Raw genomic sequence first — 25,860 nt, 5'->3', positions numbered from 1 at the left:
GAGGGCAGAGCTAGCAGTCAGCTCCTGAGATAATTCTTCCTCCTTCTCCCGCTCCTCCAAATACATAGTGCAGGGGGTTGGACTAGATGACCCATGAGGTCCCTTCCAACTATTTGATTCTATGATTCTATGATTTGGGGATCTCTAGACAAGGTAGAGTATAAGGGAGGGAGAGAGCTAAAGTTGCCAAGTCCTCCTTGGCCACCAGCAGGGGCTGGGGATATGGTTGCCACTTGCCATCTCCAGGTTAGGAAACTCCCAGAGATTTGGAAGCCTGGACAAAACAGGGATCTCAGTGGAGTATTTAGTGTCAGATTTCACTAGACTCTATGGAATACCATAGAGTCTGTCCTCTGAAGCTGCCATTTCCTCCTGGGGCACTATCTCTGCAGTCTAGAGATGAGATAGGAGCTTACAGGCCTCTGACCGAAGATTTCAAGCAGCTCGATGAACATAAATAAAAGGAATAAAAATGAGGCATTATGGTGTTTGGGAAATGAGCGAGAACGGAAGGTGGAGGAGAACTGGAGAACTCTCCAATGTCAAAGACTTTATAACATTCAGTATTCTGGATTATCTGTATTAGAGTTACTACTTCTAAGCCAATTATAAGACAAGAATAGCCCTGGCTGATCATCTAGTCCACTATCCTGGCTCATACAGTGGCCAGCCAGCTACTCCTGATCAGGGGTAGTCAACCTGTGGTCCTCCAGATGTTCATGGACTACAATTCCCATGAGCCCCTGCCAGGGTTCCTCATCCTGCAGAAGTGACATCATTGCACCAATCCCCTCACACACCAGAAGGCCCCGCCCCCCCCATTTCCCACTGGTTGCCAAACCTAGCGATAATAGTTTGAATTTTCCCAGTCCCACCCACATGGCAGCTAATTTACCCATAATGCCCATTTCCTTCCCTTGCCACAGAGGGCTTTGTATGTTTTCAGCAGCAGCCAGTTACCACCCTTTTTCACCCCTAGTGTTTCTGGATTAGGTGACTGGATTCTATAACTATGTGTAACAGTTCTTTGAATTACCAGTTTTCCTTTATTCTTTAAAGTAACTATTTGGCATCTTTCATTGTGGAGTTAAATTGCCAGGCCTATTGTTGGGAATATTGGGGGGGGGCTTGGGGGGGGGGCTTGGGGGGGGCAGTGCAGCATCACAGGGTGGTGTCACCCAGAAGTTGCATCACTGGATAGTGTAGGAATTCTCCAGATCCTTATGGTAAAGACTGAGGGAATTTGTAGACTGCCCCAGCAACTAGAAGTGATGTCATTGTGTCCACAATGTTACCCCCCCCACACACACACACACCCCAATACTGGCTCAAGCTGGAGGTGTCAGGTCCCAGCAGGAGAACCTGTCTTGTCAGGGCAGCACCAGTCAGGAAAAAGCAAGGTCAGAGAAAGCTGAGTGAAAAGCCAAGAGGATCGATGCAGTTAGGTGCGGCAATCCAAGAATCAAAGACCAACAGGTCCGAAGTCAGAAGTTCTAGGAGTTAAGTCAGGCAGGAGTCCAGCAAGGTGAATGGCAGCAAGTACTTTGCAGGTTGCATCCACATCTGTCTGACATCCCAGCCAACATTAGATAATTCTTTGCGCCAACGCTAGCTCTCACCCTGAGAAGACTCATCTATCTCAAGCAGGCAGTGACGGGCCAGTAACCATGCTCTGTGCCTTTTAGTCTGCAGCTCACTTCTGCTGCCTGTGTTGTTTTGCAGATCTCTCTGGTGAGCTGACAGACTGAGGAGCTTCAACTGGACAGCCAAGACAGGCTGTAAGGCTGAAGTGCTTCAGCAGGCATTTCCAGCTGCAAATCTTGCACGGGTTCTCCTTCCAGCTCATCCTGTTGGGATTCTGCCACTGCTGCACTCCCACTCCTCAGTTCTTCTTCCGAGGAGTCCCCACTGACCTGAGGCTGGGCCATGAAACCCCCACCATTTTAATGCCATGGCAAGAGCCAGCAGGGATTGGAGGCAGCCTGGCAAACCTATGGCAGACATACGAGGATAAAGTGATGTCCCTGTCACGGAAGAGCTGGAGTCAGCATGGTGCAGTGTCGGGGTAGTCAACCTGTGGTCCTCCAGATGTTCATGGACTACAATTCCCATGAGCCCCTACCAGCAAACGTAGTCCATGGACATCTGGAGGGCCACAAGTTGACTACCTCTGGTGTAGTGGTTAAGAGTGGCAGTATCTAATCTAGAAAGCCAGGTTTGATTTCCCGCTTCTCCGCATGCGGCCATATGGGTGCTTTGAGGCCCCTTTGAGTAGTGAAAAGTTGGGTATAAAAACCAATTATTCTAGAGACTTTTTTAAAAGTTGGGAGTTCAGAGAACCTTCTATGCATATTGTTTTCACATTATATTAATGGAATGGCATTCAATTGCTTTCTTGAAACTGAAAAAGGCCTGTAGGAGAAGGGGTGGGCAAACTCTGCGGAGACCTGCTAGGTAGTCTCCCACCCACCCCCACCCCCAGCCTGGGGGTGCCCAAGTCTGTGGATGCTCTCCCAAGTCACCTTGGGATCTGGGTCAGCTCATAAGGCTCCACGGTCCTGGGCCTATTCTGCACACAATAGATAATGCACTTTCAATGCACTTTAGAAGTAGATTTTCCTGTTCCACATGTGTTTCCTATGTGTGCAGAATGGCCCCTGGTCCCATTCGTGGCCGCCATCTTGGTTTTCGGCGTGCCACGGCTTTGACTTTCAGTGGGCAGGTTTCTCTCCTCCCCCCCCCAACAGCTCTGGTTCTTTGTCCCCAGATGCCCTCTTGCCTCTGTACTGTATTGGCAGCTGTAGCAGCATTGGGGAAATAATGCTTTCCTATTTCCTGCCATCCTACCTCAACTGGGCACAGATAGTGGCATCACAAAGACATAGGAGATTCTGATTTGGAAGGCTAGTGTCTTCTGCGTTCCAGGACTCCAACAGCTCTGTTGGGCAAAAAGGCTTTGGCTGGGGGTCAAGTATATGTCTGGAGGACCACAGTGAGAGACAAAGCCATGGATTACCTAACAGTACCCGTGATACCTTCTACATCCACTGCAATGGAAAAACCTTTGGCTAAAGAAGAGCCACAGACTCAGGCCGCAGCTAGTGGGGTCATGAGCCATACATCAGCTTTCGGCATGCCTGCCCAGGCCACATCGACTGTGATGTCCATCACCTCAGGGTTGTCTACCCCAACCAGGAGGAGGTACAGCAGAACATTTCCATCAAAGAGATGGAGCAAGCATTCTGCACATCGTTCCAACTTGCACAAAATCAAACACGAAGGTGGGACTTTTGAATCCTTTGGGGTGAGGCAATAGGACTGCCAGTTCTGGGTTGGAAAAAATCTGGAGACTTTGGGGGGGGGGGTTAAAGCCTGCAAAAGGTATGGTTTGGGGATGAGAGGAACTTCAATGGGGTATAATGCCATACAGTCACCTTCTAAGTGGCCGTTTTCTCCAGGGGAACTGATCTCTGTTATCTGGACAAGATATAATTCTGAGGGATCTCCAGGTCGCACCTAGAGGCTGCCATCCTTGCAAGGCAAAGAGCTTCCCATCTCCTAGGTTTCTACATCACTGCCCTTTTCCAGAGCAGTGGAAAATTTTTAGATCTGTTTCCTCCCAAGCCGACATGCACCCAATTTGGACTGTGTTTACTTGGGAGTCCCAAATGAGCACGGGAATGCAACGTGAGATGATCTATGTTGTAATTTATTTATTTGTTTTATTTGTTTGTTTATTCTATCTGTGGCTTCTGGCCACCACAAGTTCTTCAAGAAGAAGAAGAAGAGTTGGCTCTTATATGCCGTTTTTCCCTACCCGAAGGAGGCTCAAAGCAGCTTACAATCGCCTTCCCATTCTTCTCCCCACAACAGACACCCTGTGGGGTGGGTGAGGCTGAGAGAGTCCGGTCAGAACAGTTTTATCAGTGCTGTGGCGAGCCCAAGGTCACCCAGCTGGTTGCATGTGGGGGAGTGCAGAATCAAACCTGGTATGCCAGATTAGAAGTCCGCACTCCTAACCACTACACCAAACTGGCTTGAGAAGTGGTGGGGTAGAAATCGAATAATACATAAATAAAAGTGGATTCCAAAATATAAAGAACAATGCAAGCAAATAGTATAAGTCATCTAATGAACTGTACAATATTACTATGATCACAAACAAAAACTTTGTAAGATGTAAGGGTGTCAGTTAGGGCTGCCAAGCTAGAAAACTCCTGTAGGTTTATATTTGTTTGTTTGTTTATATTTTGACTTATATATCATTGCTCTCGGTATATAAGTCAAAATATAAACAAACAAACAAACAAATATAAACCTACAGGAGTTTTCTAGCTTGGCAGCCCTAACTGACACCCTTACATATTTTGACTTATATACCGTTGCTCTCATGAGCCTCTTGTGGCGCAGAGTGGTAAGGCAACAGAAATGCTGTCTGAAGCTGTCAGCCCATGAGGTTGGGAGTTCGATCCCAGCAGCCGGCTCAAGGCTGACTCAGCCTTCCATCCTTCCGAGGTCGGTAAAATGAGTACCCAGCTTGCTGGGGGGTAAACGGTAATGACTGGGGAAGGCACTGGCAAACCCCGTATTGAGTCTGCCATGAAAACGCTGGAGGGCATCACCCCAAGGGTCAGACATGACTCAGTGCTTGCACAGGGGATACCTTTACCTTTACCGTTGCTCTCAAAGACTCGCAGCGGTTTACAATAAAAGAATAAAATCAAAGAAGAATAAAACTACCCAACCCACAAAATCCTCAATACATTAAAAGATGGCTGTTCTCTGGTGTTAATACCATATCTCTCTTCCCTTGCTCAGCAGTTCTTTCCTTAGGAGCGAGGTTCTAATTCTAGGAGTAAGTCCAACCTTGAAGGCATGCATGTTCTGCAGGTGGTCTCTGTAATTGGAGACAAGATATAATTCCATTGGATCCCCAGGTGCCACCTGGTGGCTGCCATATTCATGGCCAGGTTGCCTGCTATGGTGGGCAACCTCCCCCCCCCCAAAAAAATGGGGGGAACCAGCATCAACCTGCCATTTCCTCCATGAGATAGCCCAGGCAAGCCCGATCCCGTCAGATCTTGGAAGCTAAGCCGGGTCGGCCTCGGATAGTACTTGGAAGGGTGACCTCCAAGGAATACCAGGATCATGACGCAGGGGCAGGCAATGGCTAACCACCTCCGAACATCTCTTACCTGGCAGCCAGGCAATCTTAGGTTTTCCTGGCTATATTACACACAAGCCATATGGTCGATAGGTATATAAGTAAAATAATACTACAGATCAAACTGATAGCAAAAGATCAGCTAGAGGGAAAAACTGGCCATCTTACTTGTTCCATGCTTCTTTCTTTGCAAGCAAAAAATACTATTGTCATGCTACGTCACTTACGTATAATGCCATTTTCCCGGCAGGCAGATTCTTGCATGCTTGGCGTCAGCACAAAAGCCTGTTTCATTGGGTTTAGGGTGTTTGAAACCAGGTATTTGGCCAGGATTTGTTGTTGTTGTTAGGTGCAAAGACGTGTCCGACCCATCGCGACCCCATGGACAATGATCCTCCAGGCCTTCCTGTCCTCTACCATTCCCCGGAGTCCATTTAAGCTCGCACCGACTGCTTCAGTGACTCCATCCAGCCACCTCATTCTCTGTCGTCCCCTTCTTCTTTTGCCCTCAATCGCTCCCAGCATTAGGCTCTTCTCCAGGGAGTCCTTCCTTCTCATGAGGTGGCCAAAGTATTTGAGTTTCATCTTCAGGATCTGGCCTTCTAAGGAGCAGTCAGGGCTGATCTCCTCTAGGACTGACCGGTTTGTTCGCCTTGCAGTCCAAGGGACTCGCAAGAGTCTTCCCCAGCACCAGAGTTCAAAAGCCTCAATTCTTTGACGCTCGGCCTTCCTTATGGTCCAACTTTCACAGGCCAGGCTTAGGCTTGCCAAATTTCAAGCATCCTCAACACTTCTGCTTTGTCTAGTGGTTTGATTTGTAGACATTGGCAGGTGAGAATGCTTATCGCTGAATCAGAAAAGCCTCACTTTTTGACTTTTATATGTCACGAAGATACTGTCAAAGGCAGGGGTAGTCAACCTGTGGTCCTCCAGATGTTCATGGACTACAATAACCATGAGCCCCTGCATGAAAACGCTGGCAGGGGCTCATGGGAATTTTAGTCCATGAACATCAGAAGGACCACAGGTTGACTACCCCTGGTCAAAGGCACAGCAGCACATCTGGTGGTGGGGGGGTTGTCCTGACTCCTGGGCAGGAATGAACTGCACCTAAGAGAATAATCATGTGTGTTTAGGGAAGCCACACAAGCGCCGTGGCCGCAAGCGGAAACGCCACCAACGTTCTCTGAAGGAGTCGTTCGGTTACATATGGGCCAAGGTCAAGCCGCATCTCATCTTCCTGCGCAAGATCATCCAAGACTTGACCCAGTCTTTCCTGTTTGACCTGTTCATCTTTACTGTTGTCGGGATCAACACGATTTTGCTGGTTGCTCAAACTTTCGCTGTGGTAGAAATCCGGGGAGGTAAGGCAAATTCCTAAAACTCAAGCATAATGACTCTACCATTTTCTCCTCTCTGGGACCATGACGCAAGATATTCACAAGAAAGTATCTTGCTGGTTTTCAAGTATGCCGCCTCATCTGTAAACCGCTCCGCGGTAATATGTAAACCGCTCTGCAGTAATAAATAAAAGGCTAAGGGCAAGTTGGGAGGAATTAGGACGGGCGCTGTCCGGGATAAAAACTCAGAGGGGCGAATCAGGAGCCGCAAAGCGGCTCCTGATTCGCCTCTCCGACTGTCACTCCTGGGCCAAGCAGGAAATGGTGAGGTGTGCAAAGCCCCCATGGCAGGGACAGTTGGCCTGTTGATCTGTTCCCTATAGATATTCCACAGGAGGGAACAACCACCCCATACATAGACGGCATAGCACACGTGCTGAGTCCATAGCAATTCCAACAGCCTCCCCCTACAATGCAGCAGTGCCCCACGACATCCCTCTGAGTGGCACACACAGGCTCAGCCCATCAGCACCTGCCAATTTGGCCACTGCTCTGCAATGCCACTCAGCCCCCCTCCCCCAAAAGCTAGCCGGCAAGAAGGAAAGACCAAGGGCCAATGCAACCACTATTTTAGAGGTGAATTCAATCAGTACAAAAGTGTCAAGGCCATCTTGGTGTAGTGGTTAGGACTGCAGACTTCTAATCTGGTGAGCCAGGTCTGATTCCCTGCTCCTCCCCCACATGCAGACAGCTGGGTGACCTTGGGCTTGCTACAGCACTGATAAAGTTGTTCTGACCGAGCAGTGATATCAGGGCTCTCTCAGCCTCACCCACCTCACAGGGTGTCTGTTGTGGGGAGAGGAAAGGGAAGGTGAATGAAAGCCACTTTGAGATTCCTTCGGGTAAAGCGACAGGGAATAACCAACTCTTCTTCTTCATATGCTGGAAAATGCAAGATCTGTAGTGTGCATGATTTAAAAGCATATGAAGAATATCTTACAGGGGGTGTTGGAAGAGATGTGTATTTAGCATAATTAGAACACAAACTTCCTAATATTTTTTCAAATAATCTCCAGCATCCTGGTCAGTTGGAGACTTCATGCTCCTTTGGGCACACTTCCTCTCTGCTTGCCTCCAGAACAAACAGAATGAAGACAACCAAACAGTTATACAGGAATCTCTCTCTCCTCTCTTTTCTTTTCATAGTTGTTTCTCTTTTCAATAAAAACTATCTTATTCTTTTTCAGCAGCTTATAGTGTGATAGGGTTAAGCTATTTTGTCACCTCCCCTCTTCCCCTTTTAAAGTACTAATACAGCTACAGGTTCTTCAAAGGGGAAGGGAGGACAAGATTGCCTAGTTCCTCTGTGCTGCAGGACCTAGCAAATTCAGTTTTAAAATGGCAACAACATCCACAAGTCCAATCTGTGGACACAGTGACATCTAGCTTGACCCTATGTCTCCACTGGAACCAATCCATTGTTCACACAAGTTTTTCTTCTGCCCCTTCCCCAAAAGACATTACATAATGTTACAGCAGCAAACAGAAACCAATAGTCTGACAACCTTCTTGACGCTACTAGTATTTGTTTCCAGACAGATGTCTTTGTGGAGGAAAATGGCCTTGCGATTGAGGTTGTTTTCCGTCTCTTACTCCCTCTAGAATGGTTCTTTTCTGCCTTGGATGCTTTGTTCCTTTCTGTCTATGTGGTGGAGGCGATCCTCAAGATCATTGCGCTTGATGTGGAATACTTCTATGATCCATGGAATGACATTGGTGAGTATCCAGCCGATGTGGACAACCGCAGATTCAAGGCCTCCTAGATTCAAGCTATATACGGTAATTCACAGATTACTCAATGACAGACACATTCCCAGGACTAGAGCATGTACATGTTTAAGGAGGGAGGGGATAACTGGGTAAAAGGTCGGCCATCTGTAGTCACCTACTCCAGGGGTGTGTCTTAGGCTTGGGGGTTTCTCATCTCCAACCGTTCCAGAAGGAAGACCACCACAACTTGTCTAGCCAGTTTGCCTTTATCTTTGTTTCATTCTTCTCCCCCGCCCCACCACCAGATTTCTTCATCATGATCATGACGGTCCTGGATTTCATGCTGCCACTGATATTCTACGGGCAAGGCAACCGGGGCAACAAGGTCACACTCTTCCGAGTCCTCAAAATCTTCAAGGGGGTCCGGGCCATCCGGGCTATCCGATTCCTCCTCACCCTCCGGTCAGCACCTGAATTTGGAACTGCAGCAGAGGCTCTGGAAAAAGAACTGGGAGATGGGTTTGGCCGTGGAGCCCTGCTTAACTCTGTGCCTACTTTTCCCCGTATAGATATCTGGAGAACTTTCAAGAAGTGACAAGCACCTTCATGCTCTCCTGCCGGTCCATCGGGGCCATCATCCTTCTCATGTTCACTTTCCTTTGTATCCTTCCAGGGAAGAGTCAGGGGGGAAGCAGGGCTATTCCATTGAATTTCCTGCCCCAGGTGACTTGTGATACTGACTCTGAGAATCCCCCGAGAATCCCTTCTATAGACTGTATCTCTCAGAATCTCACAAAGCCCACCCATGAGCCTGATGCATGAACACATGAAATTGCCTCATACTGAGCCAGACAGTCCACAAAGGTCAGTGTGGTCTGCTCTGACACACAGTGGCCATTTCCACAAGGATTATTTGCCATGGGCTTAATGCAGCTGGGGAATGGGACGGCTCTCCTGCTTCCGCACACCATCGTGGCCCAGTACAATCCATGCACTTTCTGGGATTTCCCCGGCTTTCCTCCAGTCTGTTCAGGGACTGCTAAGTCAGCTTTCCTCTTTGTTGTCCAAAGCCAGTTAGCATGATGGCGGTGGCAGAAAACCAAAAAAATTGCTGGAAGGTTGATGTCAAAACAGTGGCGTCCAGCTAAGAGCCAGTTTGGTGTAATGGCTAGGAGTGCAGACTTCTAATCTGGTGAGCTGGGTTTGATTTTGCGCTCCCCCACATGCAACCAGCTGGGTGTCCTTGGGCTGGCCACAGCACTGATAAAGCTGTTCTGACCAAGCAGTAATATCAAGGCTCTCTCAGCCTCACCTCCCTCACAGGGTGTCTGTTGTGGGGAGAGGAAACGGAAGGCAACTGTAAGCCGCTTTGAGACTCCTTCAGGTAGAGAAAAGCGGCATATAGAACCAACTCTTCTTCTAATACCAGGAAGTGACATCACATCACTTAAATGATCTTCTTGGATATGGACAAAATTCCTCCCTCCCTGCCCCCTAATGATGGCTGCCACATGTGAGTGAGAAAGTTTAGATTTTCCTGCCCACATAGCCATTTTCTATGACCTTGTCCCTGGGTAGTCATTTCCTCTCACCACCGATAGTTGCTGTTGTTTTTAAGCCACAATTGAATATTATTATATCGATGCAACATTATGACTGTGTGTATCAGGTTCCCCATGGTTTCAGGCAAATGTCTTCTACTTCACCTGCTACCTAATCCTTTTTTACTGGAGCCAGGGACTGAACTTGGGTTCTTTGGCATGCAAGGCAGGGGTTCTACCACCAAGCCACAGCAATCCTCCTAAGTGGGGAAACACTGCTGGAACTATTCTCCCATGTTCTAGTCCCATCTACATCCTCCTCTTTTATTTTATTTATTTATTTGGAGATTTATATACAGCCCCTCTCTAAAATCAAGATAGTAAAACCTTAATGATCACTGTTGCATCAGCAGAAGCAATAAGTAACTCGTAGCCAGCTGGATGTTAGAACTGGAGGACGTGAGAGGTGGGGAAGGGTCAAGCTGTATGAAGGGGGCAATTTCTTCCCATAATTGGCAGTCCCCTATCTTGATCTAGGGAGAAGGCGGCATTCCCCCCACACACACACACACATCCCGCTTTTCAGATACAGCTTGTCTATTGCAAGTCTTTTTCCTGTGTTGTCACCAAGGGGAGGTCCAGAGCACACAGGGTGTCCTGTGCTGACCAGGCAGGCAGCCTTCCTGGGAATTTCACAAGCACTAACTGTTCCAAGTCGCACCCCTCAAAAAGGGTTGCCAGCTTCAGGCTGAAAAATACATGAAGATTCTGAGGGTATAGTGTGGTGAGGGTGAGGTTTGAGGAGGGGAACTTAAATGGAGTATACTGCCACTACCTGGAGGTTGGCAACCCCACCCTCAAAGGTTGGAGACAGATAACAGTTCTCATGAGAATTGGCAGTATTTTTGAGACAGGTTTTTTCCATGCAGAAGTGAAATGTGTATTGGGGGGGGGGGAACCACCTGACCTCAATGCACACAGTAGCACACCATTTCCTGTTAAACCGTCCTGAGGCAACGGATCTGACTACACACCCTATGCAGAAAGAAAGGCACTGCCCCTTTCCAGTTTGGTGTAGAGAGCCAGTTTGGTGTAGTGGTTAGGAGTGCGGACTTCTAATCTGGCATGCCAGATTCGATTCTGCGCTCCCCCACATGCAACCAGCTGGGTGACCTTGGGCTCGCCACGGCACTGATAAAATTGTTCTGACCAAGCAGTGATATCAGGGCTCTCTCAGCCTCACCCACCTCACAGGGTGTCTGTTGTGGGGAGAGGAATGGGAAGGCGACTGTAAGCCGCTTTGAGCCTCCTTCGGGTAGGGGAAAGCGGCATATATGAACCAACTCTTCTTCTTCTTCTTCTTCTTCTTCCTTGAAATTAGCTCCTTAGCTTTACTTCCCTCCCTGCTTCCCAGTCATGTCTTCTGTGATGCTGCGCGAACTATTTGAGGAAGCTGACCCAAAGCATTTTGGGGACCTCTTCAACACCATCTTCACCCTCTTCCAGTTCTTCACCTTGGACGACTGGTCACTCATCTACCTGACGTGCTATCATAAAGGCTAGTTTATTTATTTAAAGCTTTGTATCCTGCCTTTTTAGAGCCTCTTGTGGCGCAGAGTGATAAGGCAGCCGCCTGAAAACTTTGCCCATGAGGCTGGGAGTTCAATCCCAGCAGCCGGCTCAAGGTTGACTCAGCCTTCCATCCTTCCGAGGTCGGTAAAATGAGTACCCAGCTTGCTGGGGGGTAAATGGTCATGACTGGGGAAGGCACTGGCAAACCACCCCGTATTGAGTCTGCCATGAAAACGCTAGAGGGCGTCACCCCAAGGGTCAGACATGACTCGGTGCTTGCACAGGGGATACCTTTACCTTTACCTTTACCTTATCCTGCCTTTTTTGCCCAACGGGGATACGAAATAGTTAAAATTACAATACAAGCCAGCATTAAAGATGGTACATATATGATAACCGGCAGCTAAGACAAACAAGAAGGAGGGTTAATAAGGGAAGGCCAGATGAAACAGAAGACAATAATAAAGTACAGATTAATCTTCATGAGGCTGGAATGCCACAGGTTTCGTGCTATAACTAAGCCCTTCCTGGGGCTGCCACATGTCTGGCTTTGGATGCCGTCAGCACCTGAAACAGGGCCTGTGAATATTATCATATTTATCATGTGGTAGCAGGTAGTCCTTAAGGTATTTGTGTCCCATAGGAAGAACCAGTGGTCTGCCTAGTCCAGCATCCTGTCTCACACAATGACCAAGAATTTCTTTTGGAGGAACAACAAGGCATGGAGGCCAAGGCCTTCTGTTGATGTTGCCTCCTGCAACGAGGATCCAAATGCTGGCTCCCTCTAACACTATGGCTAGAAGCCACTGATGAACCTCCCTGACTAATCCTCTTGTCTATGCCTATGGCGATCACTACATCTTCTGGCAGCAAATTCTACATTTTAATCACTCGCTGTGTATTTCCTTTTGTCTGTCTTGAATTTACTGACCATCAGCTTCACTGGATGCTCCCCAGTTGTACTATTTTAGTAGACAAAGAAAAATTTCTCTTTGACAACTCTTTCCATCCTGTGCATAATTTTATCAGCCTCTATCATGTCTCCACTTTGTTGTCTATTTCCTAAACTGAAAAGTCCCAAACCTTTAGCACTTTGAACTGGAAGCAAACTGGAAGCCAGTTCAGATAACATAACTGCAGTGACCTGCTCCAGCCAACATTCTTGTTGAAATTGAAAAGAGACGTGTGGGAGAACCATGGCTAGATGGGCAACACAATTGTGGTTGGATGCTAGGATGCTCTGGAGCTGTCCACTCATTTCCTTCCCTTTCTCCCTTCTAGGTGCCTGGTACATCATCATCTTCCTGATTTTCTACATTCTTGTGGAATACTTCTTATTCCTCAAGTAAGTCTGAACTGAGCAACCTTTCTTGTTGGAGGACTCCAGAAAGGGAGGGTGAAGAATCCTCTGCCAAAGCAGACTTAAGCCACTTTGGTGAAAGAGTGAACATGCTCCTCCCTGGGCATTATTCTCAGTCAAGTCTGAGACCTAAGGATGCTACACTGTACAAACCAACCTTTTGAGATTCTTAGGTATCATGAACAAAAAGAAAGTTTCTAATCCCTGTGGCTGCAGAGAGGGAAAGCTTGAGGCTGTATGTGCAGAACCTACTCAGTAAAATCTCAAAAGGTCCAGGAGCCTGTGGAATTTTACTGCTGAGATAATATCTACAGTGCTTTAAACATTCAAAATCAAGCCCCCCCCTTCTTTTACTTTTTTATTTCTTGGCCTTCTCTGGGTGAAATATAAGATTATAGACTGTGGAACCAACAAATCAAAGAAATTGATATATTTTCCATTATTTCTTTTTAAATATAACTTTCAATAATACTTAATATAAAATCTTTTCCCCCATTTTTGTTTCTGGTTCTTTTCTCTCTCTCTCCCCTCCCTTTGGTGTAGTTTGGTGTAGGGGTTAGGAGTGCGTACTTCTAATCTGGTGAGCTGGGTTCGATTCTGCACTCCCCCACATGCAGCCAGCTGGATGACCTTGGGCTCCCCACAGCACTGATAAAACTGTTCTGACCGAGCTGTGATATCAGGGCTCTCTCAGCCTCACCCACCTCACAGGGTGTCTGTTGTGGGGAGAGGAAAGGGAAGGCGACTGTAAGCCCCTTTGAGCCTCCTTCGGGTAGGGAAAAGCGGCATATAAGAACCAACTCTTCTTCTTCTGTCCCCTCCCATTCTGTCTTCCCCATTACTTTTTTCCTTTTTATTTCTCTCCCCTTCCCTTTCTTACTACATTTTCATTTTAATAGAAGACATAAAATGTTTTGTGATTCTGAAATGATGATTAGGAAATAAGCCATATTTTCCATTTCTTTTACTGTTATTCATACAGATTTAAAATAACATATTTCTCCATTATAACAGATATTCTCTATACTTTGATCATTTAAACAATATAAAATATGATAGCTGTAAACTCTGATATCTACATAGAAAAAGGTATATGGAAAATGTGTATAATATTTTTAGAAACAAGGGCAAAAAAAATAATGGCAACTGGAACATGTCAAAAAGATAAAAGTAAAGTAGAAGAAAGTGATGATGAAAAAACAAAAAAAAGGTGGAAAACCTATGGCGAATATTGGTATATCAAGTGCAACTATTTGAGGACAGAACTCAGAATAACATTCAGGTTATCCTGAGGAACATTCAAGAATCTGAGGGAAGAGCACAGAAAAATATTCAAGAAGCATGCTGTCAAGAACTATTGGCTGGATTGTCAGAGATTAATGGAAAACTACAAAACCAAATACAAGAAATTCTAAGCAAAAATGCATTATATATATATATCTAGAAAGATTCCCAGATTGAGAAAGCAAAACAAAGAATGTTAATCTTTGAAATCCAATGCAGATCTAATAACCTGTGTTTTGTTTGTTTGTTTGTTTGTTTGTTTATACCCCGCCTCTCTTGACTATCACCTTGAGGCGACTTACAATGATGTATGTACCGTATTTGCCGGCGTATAAGACGACCCCTCAACATTTCCACTCAAAATACAATACTATGGGCCACTATGGGCAACTATGTCTATCCCAACTGAAGTGCACCCGGCGTATAAGACGACCCCCCCCCACTGGGAGGCATGTTTTTCAGGGGGGAAAAGTAGTCTTATACGCCAGCAAATACTGTATGTATGTATGTATGCGTTTGTTTGTTTTGTTTACCACTGCTCTCGGCTAGCTGGCCAGTGGTGGTGTACAACAGTAGAAATTACAATAAAAACATATGTTACACTCTAACTGCCCTCCCAGTACCCCAATCACCGAAGTCAATGGGCCCACATCCCAGTAGACCTGGCACCTCAAGGAGTGTGCAGATGAAGGGCCGTAGATCTTCCCTGCCCTCTCCTGCAAGCAGAGGATCCACACAGTGGAAATGAAGGAAAAATTTTAAACAGCCGACAGCAAAGTTTATCTAAGAACTCAGGAGAAGAAACAGCTACATCATCAACATGGGGACAAAGTGGATAAATTTAAAATAGTATCAGTAAATATGAATGGACTGAAATTTCCTAAGAAACCTATAATTTTTTTAACCAACTTAAAAAGCAAAATGCAGAAATTTTATACCTACAGGAAACTCACATAAAGAAGAAACATACATATTTTAAATAATAAAATATTAGGTATATTCGTGCTTCAGCTGTAAGTAAAAACTGTAGAGTAGCTATTTATATGAACTGCCCATAACAAGAAATAATAGAATAATTAAGAGATCCTGAGGGAAGATATTTAATTTAAAAATGAGGCTCCTGAAAAACAAGGTGCGCATACTAACAACAATATATGTGCCATATAAAACTACAGTTAAATTCTTGAAGGCTTTTTTCCTAAGGCTATGCTAGATTTCAAGATGAAGATATAATGGTTTTTGGAGACCTGAATGGAATTTTAGATCTTAGGAAGGATGTATCTAGAAATCCTAAATGTGGGAAACTATCGAAAAATGTATTTCAGTATTTGAAAATGCTGAAATTTTATTTATTTATTTATATTTTAATTACATTTGTATACCGCCCCCCCTGAGGCTCAGGGTGGTTCACATGGAATGTAAAGTAATTGTACATCAACTTCAATTTTTCATATTGAATAGAATAGAGTAACGGCAATGGTAATGATAATAATTAATGCCTAGAGAATCAGTCCTAGAGGAGATCAGCCCGGACTGCTCCTTAGAAGGCCAGATCCTGAAGATGAAACTCAAATACTTTGGCCACCTCATGAGAAGGAAGAACTTCCTGGAGAAGAGCCTAATGCTGGGAGCGATTGAGGGCAAAAGAAGAAGGGGACGACAGAGAATGAGGTGGCTGGATGGAGACACTGAAGCAGTCGGTGCAAACTTAAATGGACTCCGAGGAATGGTAGAGGACAGGAAGGCCTGGAGGATCATTGTCCATGGGGTCGCGATGGGTCGGACACGACTTCGCACCTAACAACAACAAGAGAATCAAACATCCAAGAGACAGAGATTTCACTTTTTCCTGACATCAAACCTATCCAAGAATAGACATGTGATGTAAATCAAAAATCTAGATAAAGCAGAGATTCAATAGCAAATATTCACAGATCATAACCCTATAAAGATAGTCTGGCAGTGGAACAGAAAATCAAGAGGAAGAGGGAGACTCATTTATTACATGTTCTTTTATTACAAGACAATGTAATAAATAAGTGTAAAAAAGATAAGGAGGATTAAAAAACTAAATAATGCAGAAGGAATGTCCTCAGCTACAATTTGGGAAGTAAGTAAAGCTTAATTAGAGGACTCTTGTTAGCAGCTGCTGCCTGGAAGACAAGAGAAAAAAACAGAACAAACCAAGACAATAGAAAATATACAGAGATTGGAGCAAGACTACAAAAAAAAATTCCAACAAAGATATATTAGTAGAAATCAGACAATTAAACAAGCAATTAGATATGTTAGAAATGGAAGAATGTTAAAAAAAATTAAACAAGGGCAATTTAAACATGCAGACAAGTTTGGCAGATATTTGGTGTATTGTCAGGAAGGAAAATGAAAAAATAATAACATGTATAAAGAAAGGAGATCAAATTATATGTGCAAAAAAGATACACAAGAACAATTTTCAATACTCTATCAGGATTGTACAAAAAGAAATCTCTTTCAGAAACTGGAATAAGAGGATATTTAAAAGACACCCCAATTACAAAGCTTATGCCAGAACACAGAAAAAAATTAAATCAAACAATAACAATTCAAGAAATGTTCTAGGCAGTAAAATATATAAAAAAGGACAATGCACCAGACCTAAATGAGCTGACAGCAATGAATTACAAACATTTTGAAAAAGTTTTAATGGTACCATTACAAAAAGTTATGAATTAGATAAAAGAAGGAAAGACAATCATCAGAAAGGCCAAACTGAGAGTGAGCTATAATTTGTTAGATAATCCCTCTTTTCCTTTTGTATCCCTTTTATTTGTTAAAATCCCTCTTGTTTGTTAAAATAAAAAAATGTATTAAACAAAATCAATGTAGTTAAATGGGACTCGCTAATCTCCCGGACTAGGGAGGCCAATTTCACTGTCAAACAGAACACCAAAACATCACCTGCCTCTCTATGATGCACCCATGCCTTCCTCCTTTGCATTTCCCCCCTCCATCCAGGTATTGCAAAATAAAATCAGATCAGGCTGATTGGACAGGACTACATAGCATAGTCAGCAGATATAGTATTTCTTTCGTTCGTTCGTTCGTTCCTTCCTTCTTTCCTTCCTTCTTTCCTTCCTTGGCTTCATCCACTGGATGTGATTCTTCACTGGGCCCCAGGTGGTCAACCGATAGCAACAGAGCAAATGCTGAGACTTTTCTTTGGGGACCGGATTCCATCGTACCAGGGGACTTGCCCCATGGGGAAAGCTCCTGATGCATGTCTTTCTACACACTATGAGTTTCTGGCAGGGCTTCTGATGAAAAGCCAAACAAATCCTTCCAATCCCAATTAAGGAGACTCAGTGAATGTCTCCTCAGGCTGTAGGTTTTGGCTGCTGATAAAAACAGCAGCAGAATGAGGGATGGGCAGGACCTCACCTGTTGGGTGTGATTTAGCAAGAAGTTCTCCTGTGCCCCAGTAAATGAAAGGGAGCTGAGCAAATGTATGGAATAAATGTATGGAATGGGAAGGCGACTGTAAGCCGCTTTGAGCCTCCTTTGGGTAAGGAAAAGCGGCATATAAGAACCAGCTCTTCTTCTTCTTCTTCTTCTTCTTCTTCTTCTTCTTCTTCTTCTTCTTCTTCTTCTTCTTCTTCTTCTTCTTCTTCTTCTTCTACTGTTTTGTCTCTATGAGGCTTCCTACTTCCTGCTAATTAGAAGTTGGGTTTTACTGATTTTCTGCCATGTCGGTAATGTTTTATGTCTTTTAATGGGGTTTTAATGGGGATTTTAAGATACTGTAACAAATTGGATAACAACAACAACAACAACAACAACAATAGTGTGACTGGGTCAGCATGGTGATGCCACAAAAGGGATTGAATTTTTGAATGAGAGGCAGAGACACATTCTGCTGGGAAAAGAGGGGGTTGACTTTCTCCTTCATCCCTCCAGTTGACACGTCTTCTGCTCTCTCTCTCTCTCTTCTGAAGCCTGGTGATTGCCGTCCTCGTGGATAATTTCCAGATGGCCCTGCTTAAGCGCCAGGAACTCAAGAAACAGAAGGTCAGGCATATACAACCTGAGGGTGGGGGGAAGGAAAATCAACTCTGTGTGGGTTGCCAGCACCAGACCCAGAAGAAGATTCCCAGCTTTTGGGGCCCTTGGACAAAGCATGTTATTCCATACCTCAGCACCATGAACACCATCTCCCTTTGTGCACATACAAATCAAATACCTAATTTCAACATTCTTTCTATACTTAATTCCTTTTCCTGTAGCTCATATCATTGTTTCTTTGTTTCCCAGTAGACATCTTTTTTGGGTCAACAGTTCCAGTTCTTTGTCAGCTACAGCAGGGGTAGTCAACCTGTGGTCCTCCAGATGTTCATGGACTACAATTCCCATGAGCCCCTGCCAGCGTTTGCTGGCAGGGGCTCATGTGAATTGTAGTCCATGGGCATCTGGAGGGACCACAGGTTGACTACCCCTGAGCTACAGGACTCTAAAGCAGCAAACTCTCCCTTCATACCTCACTACATAATTTACAAGACCATTCAGACTGGAAAACCAATGACACTTTTACAAAGCATAGTAAAAAAAGTTATTAAATGCTTTCCACAATGTGTTGGGTAGAAAAAGTTGACAAAGAGAAAATGTTCTGCCTCTTCCACAATATTAGAACCCGAGGGCATTCAATCAAACTGATGGGCAGTAAATTCAGGATGGACAAAAAGAAATACCTCTTTCATGGAGAAATATTAAAATGTAGTATTCACTCCCAGAGGATTTCAAAGCACTAGTATTTGCCTTCACTTCCACCATGAATTCCTGTTAGGTTCTTTTAGGTTCTGCATTTCACCGCACTTTCATTGCACACATGTATCGGGAGGTTTTCCCCCCATTCTGCATTGATTCTCCTTTGTTCAGTCCCACCTATCCCCTTGCACTGGAGACACTGCTGTTTACCTCCTTCCTTATTCCCCTTTCAAGTCAATACTAGCAGGGAACTAAACCTCATGCAATTCCTTTTAAACTTTATCCGTCATTAAAAAATATTTAATCCAGCAATCCAAAACGAGTCTCATCTTGCTAGACTCATACTGCTTGTCAAAAAATATATTTAAAACAAGGGGGGAAAGGAGGGAAGATGGCAGAAAGTGCAGAGTAGGTGGAATGACCTCGGTGTGGGGGTGATCTTCCAGTGGCAGCAAAAGAGCAGGGGGGGGGGGAATCCAAGGAAATCTGTATGCTTTTTAATTACCTTCAGTTTAGAAGTGAAATAAGGGAAAAGTCAACACAAAAGCACTCTCAGAAAACCCGGGGAAGCAGTGACCAGAAAGTGAACTGAGTGATGAAGGGAGGAAAATAAGTGCAGAATGACAAAGAAAACCTGATGGACATTCATGGGGAAAGCACTCATGCCATAGATTCATGGAGGATAAATGGCTACTAGCCTTGGTGACTGAGGCGAACTTCCAAATTCAGAGGCACTAATCCTCTGAAAAGAGCCTCTTGTGGCGCAGAGTGGTAAGGCAGCAGATATGCAGTCTGAAAACTTTGCCCATGAGGCTGGGAGTTCGATCCCAGCAGCCGGCTCAAGGTTGACTCAGCCTTCCATCCTTCCGAGGTCGGTAAAATGAGTACCCAGCTTGCTGGGGGGTAAATGGTCATGACTGGGGAAGGCACTGGCAAACCACCCCTTATTGAGTCTGCCATGAAAACGCTAGAGGGCGTCACCCCAAGGGTCAGACATGACCCGGTGCTTGCACAGGGGATACCTTTACCTTTACTTTTAATCCTCTGAATCCCAGGAGGCAACATAAGAGGATGGCCTTGGCCTTTATGCCCGGTTGTTGGCTGTCCATAGTAACTAGTTAGCCACTGTGTGAGACAAGATGTCAGACTAGATGGACTACTGGCCTGATCTAGCAGGGTTCTTCTTATGTTTTACCCTCTTGGAAGGCAACTGTGTCCCCTCCCTCGTGAAACTCAATCTGGCTTCAGGGAGGCTGTACTGGATGCACCTGAAACTTACTTGCCAGATGCTGCTTCAGCCAGTAGGTCTGGATGTTGTGGCTTTGAAACAGCAAAAGCTACCACCCTCCACCCCCTCCCCCCTCCCCGCATCACTATGCAGTGCACAGGAGTCATTGCAGATATACACACTATCAAGTTCCTGCTTGGAATTTACTTTGTTTAAAACATTTGTATGACACTTTCCCACCCAAATCAAGTCTCCAAAGCAGTAAACATCAAAGCATTAAAAAGTTTCAATAATAAAACAGCATTTAAAATATATATAGAAGAATTCAATTTAAAAAAATCAGCACACAAATACATTCAACACCAAAAGCAAAAGAAAGACCATTAATAAGTATTGGGGGTCTGCCAAACAAAACACCAAAGTTTTCACTCGCTGGTAAAAGACAATAGAGACTGAAATCTCCAGGGGACCAAAGTTTTGCTGCCCCAGTTCAAAAGGCCCTTCCTTGGGTTGCCGCCCATCTAGCCACAGTAATCCTGCTCCTTCTTATGCATCCTGTTTTCCATTGGAAGCTGAATTCCTTGTTGCTCTTTCTCCCCTTCCCATTTTACAGAAGCTCTTTCAAACGGTGGAGACCAGCACAGAAGAAGTTCCTCATGACAAGGGAGAAGGTGAATGGGGGTTCTAGGAAGGGGAGAAGTACAATTGATCCTGAGGTCTGCACCAGGACTTCGTGCTAAGCATATCAGAACAGTATAGCCAAGAGGTTTCTCTGAGCCAGGCTTTCTAAACCAGGGTTTCTTGATGGCCCTGGAAGGGATTCCCAAATGGGTGGGAGTTAATTTTTTATATATTTTTAAATTTTGTTAAATATACGGTCATTTTGACCCGCTCCTCCTCCTAAAATGGCCAACGATAGCCCTGGAGGGGGTAGAAAGGGGAGGGGTCCCAGATGGGCATGTCTACAGCTATGCTTCCTGACCATATCCTGCTTGGTTGCACCACTTCCAGGGTTTCTCGAAGCCTGGAGAATGTTTCAGTGTTTCTCAATGGTAAAAAAATAGTGAAAGGCTGCTCTGAGCATACACAGATTACCTCTCACCACTGAGAAAGCCTGCTGATGGGGCCTGGGCCTTTTTTTGTAGACTACTGAGCCAGCGTTCAGAATTTTTAGAGTTCTAGACTTAGCAAGGTGCCAGAGCATCTTGAGCGGCATCAGCCTCCCTTTCCCTTTGTCCGTATGCTCGAAATGTACCACTTGTTGCCAGATGGCAACATGTTTAGCTACTGAGTGAGCTGCAGCTCCCTTCTCTGCTGCTCTACATATTTCAGTCTATACACTGGTGCTCTTCTACCATTGATCTGAGGCAGGAGGGCAGAGCAGAGCTACATAGATGATTCGACAGTGTCTTAGAATGTCTTCCATGCTGGGCCCATTAGTGTCTCCTACACCAAACCCTACACCAACCACAGGAGCCAACAGAAAGCTCGGGCAGTCACCTGCGTACCAGATCTGTGGGTTTAGTCAGGACGCAGACACTTCAGCTCTAAGAGAGAACTTTTCTTAACAAGGAGGGAAACTGAACAGGAACAGGGAGAAAACATAAGCTTTACATATACATCCAACTGCTTCAGACCACACCCCCTAGATACATTATTGGCTGTTAACGCACACTTACGATTGGCTTCTACTCTGCCGATTGACTGCTTGAAACATTCTAGCGAATCACAGCTGAGGACCAAGGATCCAGGTCCTGGCACAAGTTCAGATACAAGAACTCTGTTCACTACTTTACTTACTGCAATACATGTGCTAACAATTGAACACACCACCGAAATTTTTGCCATCCTTTGGAAGAGAACTAACAACTGATAAATAGGCATCTTCCATTGGTTGACTGTGTTGTTTTATAGCTCTTATTTTGGTTCTTTTATTGGCTGCTGAACATATCTTATGTTTAATGCATGTGTGATATAATTGGACCTCTGAAGAAGGCCCTACGTAGGCCGAAATGGGTCTGTAGTTGATTTATGTAGTGCATATAACACTGTTCTTGCATTAGCCTATGGGCTGTGTATGTATGTTTTTAATTTTTAGGATTTTTAAGTCGTGCACAATAAAGCCCATATAATTTTGTCATTAATTGATGCTATACACTCAACCTATTAAGGTCCTGACTGTTTTCAGTTCGGTTTTTGTGGTTGTGGTTCCAGATTTCCACCCCCCCCCACCCCCTTTGGCTCTTAGTCCTAGATCTGAGACTGGCAAAATGAAATACATAAAGGATCTGTCTGTCTGTCTATCTATCTAGATTTTTATACCGCCCTTCCCTACGGCTCTGGGTGGTTTACATAAAACATTTTGGAACATTTACATAGAACAATATCAAAAACAATATAATAGTTTACAACACACCAACTATAACAACTAGAATAGCACTTCAACAATAACTTTGACACTCCCTCAGCAGGTTCGATCTCTCAGTCTCTCAAATACACTGGGCCCAGACTGTGTATGGCTTTAACGGTAATTATCAAAACCTTCAGCTTAATCCAGAATTGAACTGGTAGCCAGCTGAGTTCTTGGAGTACCAGCCGGATATGAGCTATCTTCATTTCGCTGAAAAGAGAAGGACTATAAACTGTCCCCAACCAAGAGGAGATTTGTTAGCTCCCCAGAGCTGAGATCTCTATTTTTATCATTCTTATTTGGGTTACTTTGCAAAGTCCCAGAAATAGTAGATGAAACTGACCAGGAGGCAATGCAACATGTGGACAAGAACTCCCCAATCTCTGCATGTCAGCTAGCCTGATTCTGCTTTGCTCTTTCTGGCAGGAAAGGAATACAAGAAGGAAGATGAAGAGGAGTTTTTCAGGCAGCTGGTCAGCGACAAATATGGCACCCTCGAATTGTCAGAGAGGTGAGGAACTTATCGATTTATTTAAACCAGAGGTAGTCAACCTGTGGTCCTCCAGATGTCAATGGACTACAATTCCCATGAGCCCCTGCCAGCATTTGCTTTGCAGGTTAACTACCCCTGATTTATTATTATTATTATTATTATTATTATTATTATTATTATTATTAAACTTTTATACTGCCGTTCCCTTAGGAACCATCCATTAGCCACCATTCTCCTTTAGGGAACTCAAGGCGGCTTACAACATAAATAAAACATTACTTCAAACACACTGCTAAAAACAACGATAAGCATCCATCCAAAATTGAAATTTAAAAGCACCAAGTAGGACTGCTAATCAAAGGCAGGAATCTTTCCCCTGTACCGTCCTTTTGGGAGTAACCCAGAGAACCAGCTGGGCCCAGACGACGTTTTATATTTCACACAAGATCACAACAGCTGCAAATTCTCTGGAGCAACTCTCCATCAAGAAGCAGCATAGGAGCCTGGTTCAGATTGGGTCTGTGGCACAGTGGAAGGCGGGGACCCTGCTCCTTCCACCTTGTATTCTCAACTGGAAATGGCCCTGGGAGAGGGGCATTATTTGCCCTATTTGGGATTGCACATGCAAGCATTCATTGCATGTGCATCCCACCAGTGGGGCAAATTAAGGCCCCAGGGCCATTTTGAGTCAGGAAAACAGTGTGTCTGGGGGACCAGGCCTCCCCCTCCCCTGTGCCCTAGTCTCAATCTGAATAGGGACCCTGCAGTGCTTTTGAACTAAATTGCCCTGTAAAATCAGAGTCCAGTAGCACCTTTAAGACCAAGAAAGATTTGTTTGTTTATTTCTTTATTTACTTGCATTTACTTGTAACAGGACTAACTTTTGCTTATATGTTCCTACTGTTATGATGGTCAGTTCTTAGTCTGATGAAGAGTGCTTGCACTCGAAAGCTCACGCCTTGAATAAATCTTTGTTGGTTTTAAAGGTGCTACTGGACTCTGATTTTATTGTGCTACTTCAGATCAGCAAGGCTACTCATTTGAATAAATTGCCCTGTGACATTCGCTTGCAAAATGTAAAGTGTTGTTTTGGCAGAATGCTTAGCCCTGTTTGTAAGTTATAAGGAATTGCATATACAATGCACATGCAATGCATACACAAGTGCATATACAATAGGGGAGTAGCTGTGGCTCAGTGACAAAGCATCTGTTTTGCATACAAGACATTGCCAGTCTGAGTAGACAGTATTAACATTGATGGCCCCATGCTCTGATACAGTATAAGAAAGCTTCATGTGTTCAATCCAGCCCTGTTCAGGTTACGATGAATGCATGTACATCCTGTGTATACATTCATACACCCATTCATAAGAAAGAATCAAATTCACTGATGAAACTCTGGACTAGGAACTGGATAAATTTAGGGGCCATTCCACACAACTTAAATTTAGCCAAAGTCTTACCTTTTGTAAACGCTATTAATTTAACGTTCCGCATGACGTCGTAAACAAACCGCCAAACTCCCGCCAAACTGGGGTGCCCAAAACTGAACACAGTACTCCAAATGAGGCCGAACCAGAGCGGAGTAAATACTAGATTATGCACATATGTGAGATTAATGGTGGCAGAAAAAGTCACACAAGCTCTCTTTTCTTTCCCTTCCAGAGAGTTTCAGCTTCTCTACAGGTATTTTCAGCTGATAACAGCTATAGAGACAAATCAGCAGCAGTTCCGGGCTCGGTCTGCCGCCTCTGACAAGATAGTAGATACTTTCTTCGAGGTGGGAGAGTATACAAAGGTTTGTAACTGCTGGAGTTTTCTGCAGTCTTTCCATCTGTTCTCAATGGAACCAAACGTTCATCTCTCATACTGTGTGCCGCATGATGAATCCAGAGAGACCAGGGAATACCCTTTCTTGGAAGGTCACTAGAACTGCTATTTGAGGTCAGCCCAAAAACTGCATCTTGACCAAGAGTTCCCTATCTTGTTGATCCTGTGGGCATTTCTGGAATGTGGAAGGTGAATAAGTGGGCATATGCCTTGATCTGGCTAGCCTTCAAATCTCGGAAATTGAGTCAGCCCTTGGTCAGTATTTGGATGGGAGGCCATCAAGAAAGTCCAGGATCGCTTCACAGAGACAGGCAGTGTTGTTTTTTTATACCCTGCTTTTCACTGCCTGAAGGAGTCCGAAAGCGGCTTACAATAGCCTCCCCTTCCCTGCAATACACACCCTGTGAAGTAGGTGAGGCTGAGAGAGCTCTGACAGGACTGCTCAGTCAGAACAGCACTACCAGGACTGTGATGAGCCAGCTGGCTGCATGTGGAGGAGTGGGGAATCAAACTTGGCTCGCCAGATTAGAAGCCGCCGCTCTTAAGCACAACACCATCCTGACTCTCTGGGGTTACCTGGTGAACTGGTTCTCTGGGGTTGCTTTGTCAACTGCAACTTGATGGCAAAACAACACACACACACAACAAAACAGTGGGCATATAATATAATAATTGTAATTAATAATAAACGCTGGCTCCTTGTTCCTTCTCATTGCAGGCAATTGAAGGAATTCAAGATGAAAGATAGAAGAGAGCTTGCAGAGGAGCTGTCGCTGGAATTTGCCTTCTGTCACAGGATTTAGATTTTTAACTGTCAAATTATGTTTGAGTTATTAAAATAACTTTGTTCATGTTGCGTTCTAACAGCATTGGCCAGTTGAAGCTGGCTATCATAGTTGGGTGCCTTGTGAAACCCCTATAGTGCTAGGGCTAAAAAGAAAAGTCAACCTTCGTGAAATGGGATGACAAAAACTCCCATCTAGGAATGCCTAGAATCTGCTCTCTGTTCTGCAGCTGTGGACTTTGGGAAAGTGGCAGGGCATCTGCTTGACATGCAGTAGGTCCCCAGTTCAATCCCTCCAGTTAAAAGTACCAGGTCATAGGTGACACGGAAGACTGAAACCCTGG

The 25,860-nt window shown here is 44.7% G+C and overlaps 1 protein-coding gene across 1 annotated transcript; it reads left to right on the top strand.

The window, feature by feature from the left end:
• Positions 1-2,928: 2,928 nt before the first annotated feature.
• Positions 2,929-25,583, top strand: CATSPER1 (cation channel sperm associated 1). The gene is made up of 12 exons (XM_077328802.1): positions 2,929-3,281; positions 6,301-6,528; positions 8,167-8,280; positions 8,580-8,736; positions 8,844-8,935; positions 11,230-11,373; positions 12,669-12,732; positions 18,006-18,078; positions 20,613-20,670; positions 22,836-22,920; positions 24,568-24,700; positions 25,451-25,583. The coding sequence occupies exons 1-12, from the start codon at positions 3,008-3,010 to the stop codon at positions 25,478-25,480; spliced, it is 1,452 nt and encodes a 483-aa protein (XP_077184917.1). The 5' UTR covers positions 2,929-3,007; the 3' UTR covers positions 25,481-25,583.
• The last annotated feature ends 277 nt before the right edge of the window (positions 25,584-25,860 follow it).

Source organism: Paroedura picta, chromosome 1 (genome assembly GCF_049243985.1).
Source record: "Paroedura picta isolate Pp20150507F chromosome 1, Ppicta_v3.0, whole genome shotgun sequence".
NCBI classification, from domain to species: domain Eukaryota; kingdom Metazoa; phylum Chordata; class Lepidosauria; order Squamata; family Gekkonidae; genus Paroedura; species Paroedura picta.
Note: the sequence above shows the minus strand (reverse complement) of the source record. Positions and strands in the feature narration are given on the sequence as shown.

What these genes read in the sequence shown, in the direction of transcription:
- CATSPER1 (XM_077328802.1), top strand. Translation starts at nt 3,008, where the DNA reads ATGGATTACCTAACAGTACCCGTGATACCTTCTACATCCACTGCAATG. An exon ending in CGATTCCTCCTCACCCTCCG is followed by an intron (nt 8,737 to 8,843) that starts GTCAGCACCTGA and finishes TTCCCCGTATAG; the next exon opens with ATATCTGGAGAACTTTCAAG. An exon ending in TCTCATGTTCACTTTCCTTT is followed by an intron (nt 8,936 to 11,229) that starts GTATCCTTCCAG and finishes CCTGCTTCCCAG; the next exon opens with TCATGTCTTCTGTGATGCTG.